Here is a 15,660-nt window from a genome sequence, read left to right as displayed (position 1 = left end):
GAAAATTGATGTACAATACTCCATGTAGAACTATTTTAAATATTATATAAGCATTCTTTTATATCATCATATATAAATCTTTTTTGTCCTCATTTAAATTCAGAGACAACATTTAATTTGTATTTATATAAAAAAAAAATCATTTAATGTAAAGACAAAAAGGTGATTAAAAATATTGAAAAAAATAAAAGGTGTCCAGTCAGACATTCAAATACATTTAAACATAAAATATTGATGTTGTTAAAACAGTTTCAGATATAGTAATAAAATAAAGACATTTGATTGCACCATGTCTGTCTGTAGTGTTGAGGGGAGCGTTGTTGTTTGTTTCTTTGTTTTTTTTGGCCTGTATATTTTATCAAGTACTGCAATAATGCAAATGTAAACTGTTGTGGTGACAAAGAAACCAGAAAACAGAAACATGTCAGTGATGTAAAACCTCATCGTCAGGTAGGGATTTTTATAAAATCATTTGTACAATTGTGTTCTTTATACAAAACATACAACAAAAAAAAAATGCATATTGTAGCATAATGTGCAATTCACTTCATTATTGACACTGGTGGAAATAAATAACTGGTTCTTTTAGATTTATGTGAAAACATTTATATGAAAACAAAAATTTAAAAACAAGACTAAAAAAAAAAAAAAAAAATCTCGTACTAAAAGGTCTCCTGGACCTTGTCACAGTTCCTGAGAGTCAGCGATTTGGATCAGTTGCTCTTCTCAAAAAGCTTTATATTAAAAAAGCTAATATCTCTGGAAAAAAAACACAAAAAACAAAAAAATGTGTAATAGTAGTAGTAGTAGTAATAATAATACATTTTATGTGGCACAGTTTGGGTTTATATTTGAAATCTTACCCGCATTTGTTCATGTATCCAGTCAAGGAAGTAGGTCACATTTCCGTAGACTCCAGGCTTGTTTCTGAAAGCACATCCATCACCCCAGCTAGTGTCCCCAACCAGCCACCATAGAGAATTCTCCTTTATGACCAGAGGACCCCCACTGTCCCCCTGTGTGGAAGATCACATATTTAATTTGGACTTTGGCACATACATTACATTTACAGTACTCGAATTTACTCTTTTGAATGATCAAGCAGCTTCTAACAGTGTTCATCAAGAGTGTGTTTCTGACCTGACAGGAGTCCACGCCGCCCTCCAGCTTGCCAGCACAGATCATGGTGTCTGTGATTCGTCCATTATACACTGCTCGGCTGTTGCAAGTTGTTCTGTCGATTAGCTGGATTTTGGCTTCTTGTAAGGTTTGTGAGGCAGGTCCTTTAAGAAAACAAAATTTGCTTATCAAGCTTTTAATATTTCAGAAATTTAGAGGCATGAGTTATTTTCTGTTTAATATTAATCATTGCACATGTATTTGGATCTGTAAATGCTTTAGTACAGTTCTGTTGGGATTTGCTCTTCAAAAAGTTTCAAACCTCCACTAAACAGTGCCCCCCATCCAGTGACGTAACATTCCCGCGGAGCAGCAAAGTACATCCCTTTATTGGGCAGACACACTGGCATGACGTCCGCTGAAACAAGAAATAAAATGGAAACTGTCAACATCCAAAGATGTATGGTTCTTCTGTAAAACAAAAAAGGAGATATTTTGCAGAATGTTCAAGCTGCTGTTTTCCACACAATGGAAACAGATGTTCACAGCATCTGTCTCCAAAAAAGCACCACAAAAATGGTCCATTCAACTTATTCCTTTTCTTCTGAAGTCATGAACAGGCTGATATACAAGGAGTTATATGAAAAAACAGCTTGAGTATTCTGCAAAGCTCTCTTTAGGTTCTACACAAGAAAGAATATTTTGAACAACCTGATGGTGAGTAAATTACGATTTTCTTTTTTTTTTTGGTAAACAAAATTTTTATTGAAGACATGTTCTATATAAAAAATATTTTACTCAGGAAAAAAAATTCTAATTAAATTTTACACAGAAATTGCTAGTCAGAAACCCACTGAATTAAATGTGAAATTACGAAGTAGAAAAACTGAAATAGCATTTTCTTGCAAAAAAAATAAAAAACAATAAAAAATAATTTTTTTTACACAGTAAAAAAAAAAATAAAAAAAATATTTTTGTTAATAAAAAAAAATCCTAAAAAAAAACCTTAAATAAAAAAGTATTAATTTATAAATATTAAATACATAAATAATTATGAAATAAAAATACAAACATTTTGCCTTTCCAACCAACTAAAAATTAAAAAAAAAAAAAAAAAAAAAAAAGAAATATTAAATTTTTTAAAACTAATTCAAACGACAAAAGCATATAACAGAATTACTAAAGTTTACACTTCAATAAAAATGAAAACCGAAAATATAAACACAAAAGCTATACTGTAAATAATACTAAAATAACAGTGTGTGAAACAAAAACACTTTGATTTCATTTATTGTGTCAGTATTATCAAATTATCATGAAATTTTCTTATTGGCTGGGAGGAAATGTGAAATTCAGTCTTACATGTAATTGTGAGTGGACGGTTTAGCTTCATCAGGGCGATGTCATTTTCGTTGGTCCTCGGGTCAAAGTTGTGCATGACAATTCGGTTTACAGAATTGCCAGTGGCCAACCCCATCTCAGCACGAGTCAGATATCCAGCATACACAGTCCAATCCCTTGCATTTGAAAACCTACACCATTTTGTCATTTATTAGAGTTCATCATAACTTGTCAGATGAGACTGGACTAAATGAGAGAACTTACTCTTGAACACAGTGAGCTGCAGTGATGATCCAGTAAGGTGTAATGACAGACCCGCCACACAAATGGTTTCCGGAAATTTGCAGGCTGACCTGCCATGGCCACACCCCCTTTGAGGTCACAGTGGTTCCTCCCACGATCCGTCTCCCATTGTTCCGTCCACAATCTACAACAGAATTCAATAATCAGTATCAGTGTATGTGAAAATGTAGCTTTCCTGGCTCCACGGGACACTTCATATTAATACTTTAGAATATTTAAAAGGATGGTTCTCCCAAATTGTCATCATTCACATCAGAGTGAGTAAAAGATGATGACAAATTTGTACATTGGGACCAGTGTTATTGTTTTATATTTATTCACTTTTATAGTATATGCTTTTATTTGTATATTTTCAGTTTTCATTTTATTTTAGTTATATTTATGCTGTAAAGTGCTTTTAACATTTTTATTTCGTTTTTTTTTTTTATTTAACTTTTCTATTTTATTCCAGTTTTAGTTATTTTAGTACTTTTTTCATTTAGTAGCCAAGGCATTTAAAATTTACGTTGAAGTATTTCTCATATTATTTTTTAGTTTTTCTTACTGCATATTATTATACCTTATATTTAGAGTTCTTTTCAGTTTTATATAAACTACTTTTAACATTTTAGTTCATACAAAACAAGGGTAAAACCTCAAAACAAATTCACAACAAAAAAAAAGAACACACACACACACACACACACACACACAATAATAATAATAATAATAAATCAAATCAAATAAATAGATGCAATTATTATCTTACCTATACATTTGAGTGCCACAGCTTTGTTAGATGGACAGTCTGAACTGAATTATTATAAGAGAAATATAAAAAGAGCATTTAAACAAGCTGATTAAAAGTGGGGTGGAACATTACTAACAATAATTAATGTTAACTGCAATAACATAACCAACATGCAAAACCTAAGCATTTTAGATGTGAAGAACTGGAAAATTCTGTATAAACAGTCTGTGACGCACCTTCTACTGAGAAAACTTGTCAGATTGAAAGAGCTGGGAGAATCTGTCTTCACCAGCATGTAGTCAGATGATGCTCTAGAGTTAATCTTCTCATAACCCACATAAGTGTTCCTGAGAGATAAACCACACACAAACACACAGCACATATTACAAATCACCTCATTCAAAACCCATTCCGTAAATGTATTACATTTTGTTTTGATGGCAAAGCTGAATTTTTTCAGCATCTTCAGTGTCACATGAACCTTCAGAAATCATTCTAAAATGTTGATTTGGTGCTCTTAGAACACTTTTTATTATTAATGATGTTAAAAACAGTTGTGCTGCTTATTTATTTATTTATTTATTTTATTTTTTTGTGGCAACTACAACATTTTAGGAATCTTTGGTGAATAGAAAGTTTCAAAAGAACAGCATTTATTTAAAACAGAATTCGTTGGTAAAGGTCATTATACAGTAGTAGAAGCAGACTTCCTCTGAGATGATATTACCTCTCGTATCCCATCTCCTCACATGCTTGCATCCCGAGGTTGTCACTCCATCCATCTGAACACACATTCTCCCATTTTTGGTTCACACGTGAGTACATCTGAAGAAGGGAATTAGATCCATACAGACGATCTAGAAAAAAAAAGTACAGTAAAGAGCTTTGAATGGGATCAGTTCATCATGTCAGACCATATGCGTAAGGGATTCTTACAGCAATGAGCTTCATCGTCTCCTGATGGACAGTTCTGCTCGCCGTCACACCACTGCGAGAAGCTGACACATTTGTTATCTGTTTTACAGCGACGCCCTTGAAAACAATCAAACTCACCTGTTGGAGTAGACAGAGGACATCAGAGCAAGAAATAACTGGGTAGATGTATAGTAGGATATCCAGTGTGTGGGTTTCTTACCATAAAACCAAAGCACCGCAGCTATGACCCCAGCAACAACCAGTAGGGTGATGACTATGCAAAGGATAAACGGCCATTTTTTTCTCCTTGAAGCTGCTGGAAAATCAAAGCTCATAAGAATCAAAATTTCGAACATAAAAATGATAAAAGAGGTTAAAGGGATAGTTAACCCAAACTTGTATGAATTTCTTTTGTCTGTTGAACACAAAAGAAGATATTTTGAGTAACTAGAGGGTTGTTGGTCACCATTGGCTTCAATAGTACGGGAAAAAAAATGGAAGTCAGTGTGTACCAGAAACTGTTCGGCTAACTACATTCTTCAAAATATCTTCTTTTGTGTTCAACAACAACAACAGCTTGGAACAATTTGAGGACGTGTAAATGATGACAAAATTTTCTTTTTTGGGTGAACTTAGCATTAAATACCTTTGTGAACTGGATTAACGTCAAGGTAGAGTCCAGGTGTGACCGTGTGGTGTGTGTTTACAGGTGCTGTTTGAGGCGTATACTGATCCAGGCTCTGTCCAGGCGAGTATCTCTCTGAAAAGTATGGTTGAGGGGAATTCTGGAGAACATATTGTGGGTTTTGGGGACCAGGGTACTGAGGTAAAATCGGGTTTATTCCAGAAGAAGGCGCATACGGAGAGGGCCGCTGCTCTTCATGTTGGAAACCATGGTTCACATGAGAAACATTGTCGTAAGTCTGAAAGAAATTAGGTTTTTGTCAGTTTCTCAGGTTCGATAAGGTGACAAAGAAGACTGAAAATGATATCAAATTAGAAAAATATTAATCAAAAAGTTACTTTAGACTACTGTGTCCTTATTAACAATTACAATATGACTAACAGCAACAATGTGCAGACTGTTCCAGGAAATACTTGCCTATTAAATACACATTGTTCCTTATTTGAACAATAATACGCACTATTTAATACTTTTAATGACATATTTTATTATATGTAATAAATGATTAACTGAGGAACTTAACACGCCTTAACAGTAATTGAATAATTCATGAGCTGAATTATGAATTAGGAAATGAGCTGCACATGCTTATATCTTACAACACTGGAAACATTTTTTTTTTTTAAATATTATTTATTAAATAATAATTTATCTTTATCTTATTTCAGATTTCATGTACTAAAGTCTAAATGTCCAGTATAGAATACTTGAAATTAAATATTGTATTGTTACCTCCACAAAATGAATGAATAAAAATGATATACAGTGTATATATATATAGCTACCATCATAACAATAACTGAATAACTAATATATATATATATATATATATATATATATATATATATATATATATATATATATATATATATATATATATATATATGTTGTTTTCCCATCTGAATAAAGAAAGTCTATTTTGGTTTCATTTTAATTGTATGCATACATTTTTTCTGGTAGTAAATAGTAAAGTTCCCTGTAGCTTATTCAGAAAATAGTTCCTTACGGAAATAATGTATGAAATAGCAAATTGCACCCACAAGCAAAACAGAAACTCACAAGGCCAAAAATGAAACCAGGCCATTAACCATTGTGTCTAATGTTATCATCAGTATTTTTCATGAAATCAAATCTGCCTTTCCATTTTAAAAGATCAAATGACATTTCTGATGAATCATTCATTAAGTGCTCCATTTGTCCTCAGGATAGTTAATGCTTTACAAATATATCTGTTGACTGACAGCGTCTGTATTGTTCCATAAAATCAATGACAATCAAAAGACAACAGGGACTAAAAGATCCAAATGTGGCAGAAGAGGATGTTCAGATAAGAGTTAAGAAAAGAAAAAAACAACTATTTTATGTCATTACCGTATCTGTCGTCTGCATCTTTAGCCTTTGGCTTTGTTTGAACTAAAAAAAAAAAAAAATCACTTCAAGCTTAAACTTAGATCTGCTGAGTGAACATACAGCAAAACATACATTAGTCTTAGAAACAGCAACAGATCTGTATGAAATGATACATAATGTCATACAAATTATAATAATATACAGTAAAACTCACCTGGGTTCTCCTTGTGTTTGAGTGTTTGCGGACTCTCTGTCCGCTCTCTGTGTGTGTAATGAGCAGCCAACGCCACACCTTTGCTTGGTAAACCAGCTGAAACGCTCACCAGTCAGGTGAATGCAATTATAAAATATCACCTGGTGACCAGAACTAAGAGTTTATTACTCAGAGCATTTCATTGCTTTTCTTTTCAATGACTACCTGGTCTTAAATTTCTCGAACACAGATGACGCAACTTTGCATTGTAAATTACCAAGCAAACAAGTTGTGTCAATAATAGGGAGAAAAGAAAGGACAATATTCTTCCTCTCAAAGGAGCTACCTTCTCGCACATTTCATTTCACAACATTTTGAACAGGGCACAACTGCAATATAAGAAATTACATCTATTTTTGATTTTTAAAAAGAAGTTTTCTAGGCTTGCAAATGCAAATGTACATTTACTTTGTGATTTGAATGCTACGGTTCAAATCTTCTGAAGTCATATGATAGCTTTGTGTGAGAATTTAACCAAGTTTAGTTGTTATACACTGAAAACCTTCCATTGATAGCTCAAATCTAATTTGTATAAATTAAGCATGCAGGTAATTTGCCTTCTGCAAGTTCTCTAAATGTTCCCTTTCACCTGCAGAAGGAAAATATATTACAAGACGTGAGAATCAAATATATTTGGTATTGTTGATGCACCATTTTTATTATAGTATCACTGATATGCCATTATAGGTTTTATTAATACTTTCAGATTTAATTTTATTTCAAGTTATTTTGTTTTGGTTTTGTCATTTTTGGTAGTTTTTTGTCCCCTCAATATTTTATTTAAATTTAAGGAAATATTATTTTGTTTCCGTTTTACTTGAGTATAACTGAAATATCTATGACTAAAATTTGAGAGCAGCAGCTGACAAGAATGAGTAACTAATTACATATTTTAGTCTCTACCTCTCAAAAACCTACTGTATGCTTTCAGAAGACTTGAAATGTAATGTAGAAATCATGTGGACTACTGTTTTTGTACTTTTAATGGCTCTTTTCAACTTTTCTGGCAAAATGACAGAAATATTAATTATTAGTTGTACTATTCCTTTAAATCACAGCACATAGCAAATCAAACACTATCCCCCATGTGTGTCAACAGATGCAACCTTTACAGACCTTTTAACTTTCCGTGTATCAGAGAAAACTAAACAATCTGACGTTACACAAGAGTGCTGTTCTTTTCATCTAAAGCTTCAAAGTCATATATGAACATATTTCAATGTGACCGTGGACCACAAAACCAGTCTTAAGTGTAAGTTTTCGAAATTGAGATTTATACATCATCTGAAAGCTGAATAAATAATCTTTCCACTGATGTATGGTTTGTTAGGATAGGACAATATTTGGCCGAGATAAAACATTTGAAACTCTGGAATCTGAGAGTGCAAAAAAATCTAAATACTGAGAAGATTGCCTTTAAAGTTGTCCAAATTAATTCTTAACAATGCATATTACTAATCAAAAATTAAGTTTTGATATATTTACGGTAGGAAATTTACAAAATATCTTCATGGAACATTATCTTTACTTAATATCCTAATGATTTTTGGCATAAAAAAATCTATAATTTTGACCCATACAATGTTTTTTTGGCTATTTCTACAAATATACCCCAGCGACTTAAGACTGGTTTTGTGGTCCAGGGTCACATATATGAACAAATATGGAGAGGAAATAAATATGAACAAAGTCAACTTTTAAGTTATCATTTAAATAATTTTGTACATTACAAAGAATCATCTGAACAACTAAAAGCTATAAAACCTTTACAAGGCTTTATTTGATGAAAGTTTAATCTGTTACAAGCTGTAACTAGACTTCCTGTTCAATTTCCTGACACACACTATTTCCAGATGAAAAACAAGCTGTAAAGATCATCCGCACTATGAAAATGCGTGCTTTTCCAAACTCAGCTCTCGTACAGGGGTCAGTCTCAGCCCTGCTGTTATTCAGTAACTAAGTCAATAAACCGATACTTTGACATCCATGACGTTACAAGTGCTCTCACACCATTCTGTTAATATTTGACTCGCACGTCTGTCTCTAAGCCTGAAGAACAATAACACTTCAATGACAAATAGAAGGAAGAAACTGAAAATTAGAACCTGATAAACATTCTATGTGTACTCATTAAAATCAACATAAAGTGTAATGTGACGTGATAAGAGTGGCGTCTGGAGGTGGAGCTGGAGTTTGTTTTGTTGGATTACTGATACAGACCCGGAAAAAAGAGACTCCGCCAAGTTCTCTGGAAGAAATAAATGTTCCTTTTCACTTGCTGAAATCCTGGTTACAACCTAGAAAATAGCTGGGGCAAAGTTAACTCATTTGTGTTAAATAATTAACAGGCATTTTTAAGGTGAAGTGACTGAAAAATAGCTGTTCAGATTTACTTGGAAAATTTTCACTTCTTTACTATTCTTAGTGATTAATGAGGGTGATTAATTGCCAGCAAGTAATTTAAATGTTCTCAGCCACATAAGTTCGAAATGACATGAAAGTGAATCATTTATAACAAGTTGAATTTTTGATTGGAGTATCTTTTTAATGTCACTGACACATTTTGCATCTACTGTAATTGTGTTTTGTAATTAACAGACCCCTTCGGCAAAACATTATTTAACAAATTATCTAGTAACACAGGTAATTTAATAAATAAAGTACGTAAATTAAAATAACTTCTGCCAAAGAAAAAAAAAAAGATCCTCAAGGACTCATCTGACAATAACCAGGAACAGCAGTAAGAAAATATAATTATGAAACTTGAGATAATGCACATATGAACTTAAAATGTAATTTAAAAATGATGCTAAACCAATGCTATTGTATAGGTAATAGTGATCTATCATAAAAATGAACTGATTCTAAATTCTGTTATTATTATTAATTATGTTTTGTTTTCTGTTGTTGTTTTGTATCACTCATTCCTACGGCTTTCAACACTTAAACATATTTTTTCCAACTAACAGAATCTTGTAGCATTAAAAAAAACAATAAAAAGAAAAAAAAATTGACATTCCAAATGAAGAAAAAATATAGAGAGACTGATTAAGGCAATCAAAAGAGTGAAAAATGTCAAATTTACAATCTGGTTTGAAATTGAATGCTAGGGTAAAATAAAGTGTAATGTTAAAATGGGGTATTACATTAAAAAAACAAAACCAAAAAAAAAAATACTAGATTCAAGATTTTAGTTATTACTTCATTATAGTCTGTGAAAAGCATCCATCAGCCAATCAGCAAACATAGCTCAAAGCACACGCCATCTGGTGTTCATTCAGGTGAAATGCATTGTGTTATTTCTGAGTATAATCATCACATTCAACATCAACGAAAACAACTAATAATCTATTTCATTGCAAAAACAGATTTTAACATTCTTAACCCTTTCATTAAACCATTATTTTGAGAATGAACACCATGTAACGAAATATGTAACAAGAGCACAGTATGAATACTACTATTTGAGAAGTTTGTACTGTATGACCATTCATAAGTTTGTTTCCTATTTTAATTAAAAATAGGACTGACCTCGCATTAATAATGTAGGCATGAAGACATATCTGGCACAAGGACCAAATCCTACATTCATTCTGTGGATTAAAGTCCAAGTCCTAATATTTCTGGATCAGAATAGAAGAGGCGCCTCCTCCTCCATTGCAGATTCCGGCCAGTCCGTACTGTCCCGATTTCAGATTGTGCACCATGTGTCCTACGATTCTCGCCCCTGACATTCTAGAATTGCAAAACCAGCACATTAATTATTGCGTGAATCTAATTACAGTATGTCAATATAGTGAACAGTGATGCATGAGAAAGATGTTGCATATATTTACCCAATTGGATGTCCGAGGGACACTGCTCCTCCGTTGATATTGACTTTGTCGGGGTCGATGTCTAGCATCTTGATGTTGGCCAGCACCACGACACTGAAGGCCTCATTGATCTCCCACATGGCAATGTCTTCTTTCTTCACACCGGCTGCTTCCAAAAACTCTGCTAAAAACATTTAAAAACACTATAAATAAACATAAAAACACTTTAGCTTAACAATAAACACATAAACATCAGCTAACCTTGGGGACGGCAAAAGCTGGAGCAATAGGGAAATCGATCGGGGCAACAGCAGCATCAGCGAAAGCTGTGAATTAGGATAAAATGATGATCTAGATCAGAAACTAGCAAACATAGTTCTCTGACAAAACAAGCCATAAATGAGTAGCTAACTAGCATGACAGTACCACAACTGTTCAGTCAAAATAGTGTAGTTTTCCCAGTAACAAGACTTTTTTTCTTTCCAAAAACGCTGCTGTAACCATTTAAAAATGCTATAAATAAACATTACCACCCTTCAGGTAACTTAACTTGCAAACAAAGTATCCCCAAACTTCTGCATTAGTCAAAAATTTGTTTTTGATGACTCTGAAAATAGACCCTTTTATAATAAGTATATCCTTTTTTTTTACTATATAATTACTATTTATTACTATATAAATTTAACATTCATGAATATACATTTTCAAAATTATATATATATTTATTATTTTATATATATATTTATCAAGAAAGATGTTGATATTAGTGCTGTCAAAGTTAGTGTGTTTAACGCATTAAAAATATTTAACGGAATTAACAAAGGGGTGGAGCTAGGGCCAAACTCACAACTGCTGCTTCTGTCTCTATTTTCTTGACAAGAATTGCATTTATTTAGACACAGAACATCTTTAAGACCACATATATATGAAATATACGTTTTAGGTAAAGCATACATTTTTTTTAGTTTAGAGCACGTATGCATTACAGTATTCAGTCATAAAAAAAGATGCCATTAAACAAATATTAAAAATATACTGTCCTTATGTTGTTTCTACATTAATTTGAATATTGAATGTGAAATTTTTGCAATGTAAAAGTATTTTTAATAAATTTAACATTAAGTGGGATTAATCGCGATTAATTTCAGGAAAAAATGTGATTAATAAAAAAAAAAAATTAATCGATTGTCCGCACTGGTTGATATACACGAAAATCTTAGAATCGCTTCTGTGGTGTAATATGATAGATAATAAATTTTAGTTCATTTCAGAATTTAATGCATTGTAAACCTCTTAGAATATTGTTTATTGTCTTTATGCTTGTAAATGTGTTATTTGTTGCAAAAACAATACAAAAAGAAAAACTAACTCAAATATTAAAAAAAAAGAATAATTTGGTAAGTTAGTAACCTTTTGTTTTTAGCATGTAGCTAACTACTTTATCAAAAAGGAAGTTTGACAAGCTTAACTAGTTTATTTAAATAATTTACATTCAATTATTAAAGTATCTTTGAGTGAAGATACTTCTATCTTGGTGAAGTTCATCAAGAAAATTCAGGTGGATCTATCAGACATAGAGCATGTATCACAGTATCGTTCAAATGAACAAAATACACCATAAAAAAATTTAATTGTAAACAGGTGCGAAATGCCTCACCAAGGATCTTTGCAAGCGGTGTGACATTGAGTCTCTTTGCCGCATCTTCATTAACAAGAAAGACACCCCCACCACCATCGTTTAGCGTACTAGCGTTGGCTGCCGTCACTGTGCCTGCAAAAACAAAAGTTTTGCTTGTCTTTTGAATTGAAAACACTTTTTCAATATCCTCATGTATGGAAAATAAGTACTTTAGCATACTTTTTAAAACAGCAATTATTACGGAAATAATCCAGTTTAAAACAATAAAATTAAGTGAACACTAAATATGTTTTCAGAAACTTAATTGCATGTTTTATGCAATTACATGAAAATGTATTACAGTTTAAATCTATAATAAATGCAATTAGCTCAAATTTAGAATGCTTTTTTAACCCACTTAAGTAGGAGTTAAGCGCATCTTTATATGTAATTACATAATTACTTATATTGTCTTTGAAATATGCCTGAAGTGCACTACTGAATGTACAAGCATTTAAGGTACACTAAAATATAGTTTAAAGTCATTTCTATTGAAATTTGTATGTCAGCTATTTGAATATATTTATTTGTAATTACACATTTGCTCTGATGAAGCTACAATGAATAACATTTACAATCTTTTAACTTTAAATGTAATATTGAATAACATGCTACAGTTAAATCATAATCAAGTACTCTAATCTGCATTAATGTTAGTCAGCACATCAAAATAAGTGGACAAAATATTATTAAAACAATGACTTTTTAGTTACATTTTTCCTTTGAGATTATTACAATGTGACTTTTTAAAACGTTTACATTATTTTTCATCCACAGTTTTGTAAAAATATACTTTTACAATTTGAAGAACACTATGTTCAGTACTTTTCCACTAGGGCTAATGATAATCTTGTACCGTTCTCTTTCTGGAACACAGCCCTCAGTTTGGGGACTTTGCTGAAGTCAACCTTCTTATATTCTTCATCTTCCTTCACAACGATGTCTGGTTTTCCTATGCGGTGAGAGAGCATATTTTATTGCAATTATGCATCATATTTAAATATTATGCAATCAAATATTTTAGCCCAAAAAAGGGAATTATTGGGGAATGATATGGAACTTAAACCAACCTTTCTGAGGGATGCTCACAGAAACCACTTCCTTGGCCAGGATGCCAGACTCCCATGCTGCTTTGCTGCGGCTGTACGAGTTGATGGCAAATGCGTCCTGCTCCTCCCTGGAAATACCGCTGTTCTTGGCTGTATTTTCAGCACAGCTGCCCTAAAAATGGGGAAATATGGAGGTGTTTTACACATCTCCAGTGTTATACGTACAGTACATTTGCTGTCCAATGTTTCCACACAACTTCACTCACTTCCTTTATTAACTGAGTACTTATTTACAGGCTTAACTATTATGCAAATACAAAGCAAACGGTTTTACTAGTTCAAAAACATGTACCATGTGGAATTTGTTGTAGACGTCCGTCAACCCATCCTTAACAATCAGATCCTCCAAGTTCACTCCACCATAAGGGGGCGCTTCTCTGGCCATAACATAAGGAACCTGAGACATGCTTTCCATTCCACCAGCAACCATCACATCCTGAAAGACATCATGTAGAATTACTATCTCTGCTGTATTAGCATGCTAAAGGCTGTTACTTTCACACTTTTTGAATCTCTGGTAACGTGTCTTTCACATTACCTGATGCCCACACATGAGACTCTGAGCGGCCATCATGATGGACTTCATCCCAGAAGCACACACTTTATTGATGGTAGTTGCCGGAGTGGACAGAGGGAGACCTATATTAGGAAGATCAGAAACATCACTCACTTTTCTTTAAGAAGCTGCATTTTTAAATTCCCAAATAAAAGGTGCATTTTATTTTTATTGTTGTTTGTTTGTTTGTGTGTATGAAATATGACTCACCTGCACCCAGAAGAGCCTGTCTGGTTGGTGCTTGTCCTTCTCCTGCCTGCAACACATTGCCCATATAAACTTCCTTCACCTCCTCAACAGGAATTCCTGTGGATGACCCATAAACCTTTTATCATGCAGACAGCTAGAATAAATAAGATTTTAAAATGCAGAAATAATAACATGCATATGAATATCAATGCATTAGAATACAAAATATCAAAATATGCATCACTGTCGTAGAAACAAATAGCATACCTTCCTGATTACCGCTTCCAAGGATTATTGATGAATAGAGTTTCCAAAGAACAGCATTTATACTAAATCAATTTTTTTTTTGGTAACATTATTAATGTTTTACTGTCACTTTGGCTCAATTTAATGCATTATTGCTAAATAAAAGTAGTATTTCCTTTCCCAATTTAATTATACAAACCCAAAACTTGAAGGTTGACATAATATTATTAAAAAAAAAATTAACTATAATTAACTGTTATATTCTTAAACTACATAATTAAATATGAAATAAAATACAAATTCGAAATGAAATAAAATACGAAATACGAATGTACCTGCTTTCTCGACTGCTCCTTTAATAGCAATGGAACCCAGTTTAGTTGCAGGGACTGTGGAAAGGCTTCCTTTGAAAGAGCCGATAGGAGTCCTGACTGCACTGACGATGACGACTTCCTGTCCAGACAGAAATGAGAGGAAGATACCGCTCACTCAATGCAGATAATATTCACTGACTGGCTCCATGAACTGATAAAATCGCATAATATTTTACGTTACTCACATTTAAAGATAATCGTGTGCTGTAGGTCCTGCTCAGATATTTATGTACCTGCAAAGTCAGATTCAAAAAAACTATTTTGCTGACATAATAAATGGCTGTTGCATTTATAAGAACACCTCATATTTTGAATATCTACATTTTAAGAAGTGAGCTGCACTGTTTAAAACAGGACTGGGTAACGTTAACTTCGGTTCTGAAAGAATGAAACAGGCCTGCAGTAACAGTAAGTCTTAGCATAGTCAATATCGGCTATCAATATCGATTATTTAGCTCAGACTTACCATGTGTCTGCACAGGTGTGTGCGTGTACTGTAAAGGGCACAGGACGTCATAATTGCGATGGAAAACTGCATACAAAAACAGCTAATTTCACCTTCAACCAAGGTAATCAAGATAATGTAGTGAGCGCTTGCAGAAAGCAGCCAATCACAGTAAGAGGTGTGTCTGCGTCACATGGCGACGCCCAGCGCATTATGGGTAATGTAGTTTATGTCAAGGGGCTCATAATTATATATTTTTTAAAATCTAGTTTTGGCTTGTACAAAGTTCTTAAAAATGTAATCTTTGTCTGTGTTGTTTCATACATTTTTGAAGGACACTGATTTGAAGGACATTTTTGAAGGATAGCCCTCTATTTTTTAATTTATTCAGTTTAACCTGAACTAAATGTGCCTTTTTCATAAAATGGTGTATATATATATATATATATATATATATATATATATATATATATATATATATATATAAAGAGAGAGAGACAGAGAGAATGTGTTGTTCAGTTTACAAAAAAAAAAACGCATCCACATTTTCTT

General features: G+C 32.7%; 4 protein-coding genes across 7 annotated transcripts in view; all 4 read right to left on the bottom strand.

Annotated features, from left to right (window-relative positions):
• The window catches only part of mmp13a (matrix metallopeptidase 13a), a 102,890-nt gene that overhangs the window by 53,523 nt on the left and 33,707 nt on the right, over positions 1–15,660 (bottom strand). The gene's annotated exons all lie outside the window — the stretch shown is intronic.
• The window catches only part of LOC109060466 (collagenase 3-like), a 98,571-nt gene that overhangs the window by 76,405 nt on the left and 6,506 nt on the right, over positions 1–15,660 (bottom strand). The gene's annotated exons all lie outside the window — the stretch shown is intronic.
• Positions 429–8,012, bottom strand: LOC109105377 (transmembrane protease serine 2-like). Of its 4 annotated transcripts, none has more exons than XM_042733003.1 (14): positions 6,658–8,012; positions 6,465–6,549; positions 5,055–5,331; positions 4,629–4,724; positions 4,430–4,546; positions 4,221–4,350; positions 3,730–3,840; positions 3,512–3,555; positions 2,725–2,887; positions 2,482–2,651; positions 1,442–1,537; positions 1,141–1,283; positions 864–1,016; positions 429–759 (listed from the first exon to the last, which is right to left on the bottom strand). In XM_042733003.1, the coding sequence occupies exons 2-14, from the start codon at positions 6,480–6,482 to the stop codon at positions 751–753; spliced, it is 1,527 nt and encodes a 508-aa protein (XP_042588937.1). In that variant the 5' UTR covers positions 6,483–6,549; positions 6,658–8,012; the 3' UTR covers positions 429–750. The 4 variants fall into 4 exon arrangements, with proteins under 4 accessions (XP_042588937.1, XP_042588938.1, XP_042588936.1 ...); XM_042733004.1 differs by having other exon boundaries at positions 6,465–6,526; XM_042733002.1 differs by having other exon boundaries at positions 6,465–6,506; positions 6,658–8,011.
• On the bottom strand, positions 9,566–15,350 carry acat1 (acetyl-CoA acetyltransferase 1). The gene is made up of 12 exons (XM_042733015.1): positions 15,130–15,350; positions 14,849–14,896; positions 14,625–14,742; positions 14,065–14,160; positions 13,837–13,937; positions 13,591–13,734; positions 13,260–13,410; positions 13,046–13,141; positions 12,169–12,282; positions 10,773–10,837; positions 10,533–10,690; positions 9,566–10,431 (listed from the first exon to the last, which is right to left on the bottom strand). Exons 1-12 carry the CDS (start codon positions 15,199–15,201, stop codon positions 10,311–10,313), a joined length of 1,284 nt encoding a protein of 427 aa, XP_042588949.1. The 5' UTR covers positions 15,202–15,350; the 3' UTR covers positions 9,566–10,310.

Source organism: Cyprinus carpio, chromosome B10 (genome assembly GCF_018340385.1).
Source record: "Cyprinus carpio isolate SPL01 chromosome B10, ASM1834038v1, whole genome shotgun sequence".
Taxonomy (NCBI): Eukaryota; Metazoa; Chordata; class Actinopteri; order Cypriniformes; family Cyprinidae; genus Cyprinus; species Cyprinus carpio.
The sequence above is the reverse complement of the archived record's forward strand: the minus strand, read 5'-3'. Positions and strand labels throughout refer to the sequence as shown.

Coding starts and splice junctions, on each gene's coding strand:
- LOC109105377 (XM_042733003.1), bottom strand. Junction 2,652..2,724: donor GCAGCTCACTGTGTTCAAGA/GTAAGTTCTCTC, acceptor AAAATGGTGTAG/GTTTTCAAATGCAAGGGATT. Junction 1,017..1,140: donor GCGGCGTGGACTCCTGTCAG/GTCAGAAACACA, acceptor TCTTCCACACAG/GGGGACAGTGGGGGTCCTCT.
- acat1 (XM_042733015.1), bottom strand. CDS start 15,201: ATGCAGTTTTCCATCGCAATTATGACGTCCTGTGCCCTTTACAGTACA. Junction 14,161..14,624: donor AGGAGCAGTCGAGAAAGCAG/GTACATTCGTAT, acceptor GGTCATCCACAG/GAATTCCTGTTGAGGAGGTG. Junction 10,691..10,772: donor CAGCTTTTGCCGTCCCCAAG/GTTAGCTGATGT, acceptor TTTTTAGCAGAG/TTTTTGGAAGCAGCCGGTGT.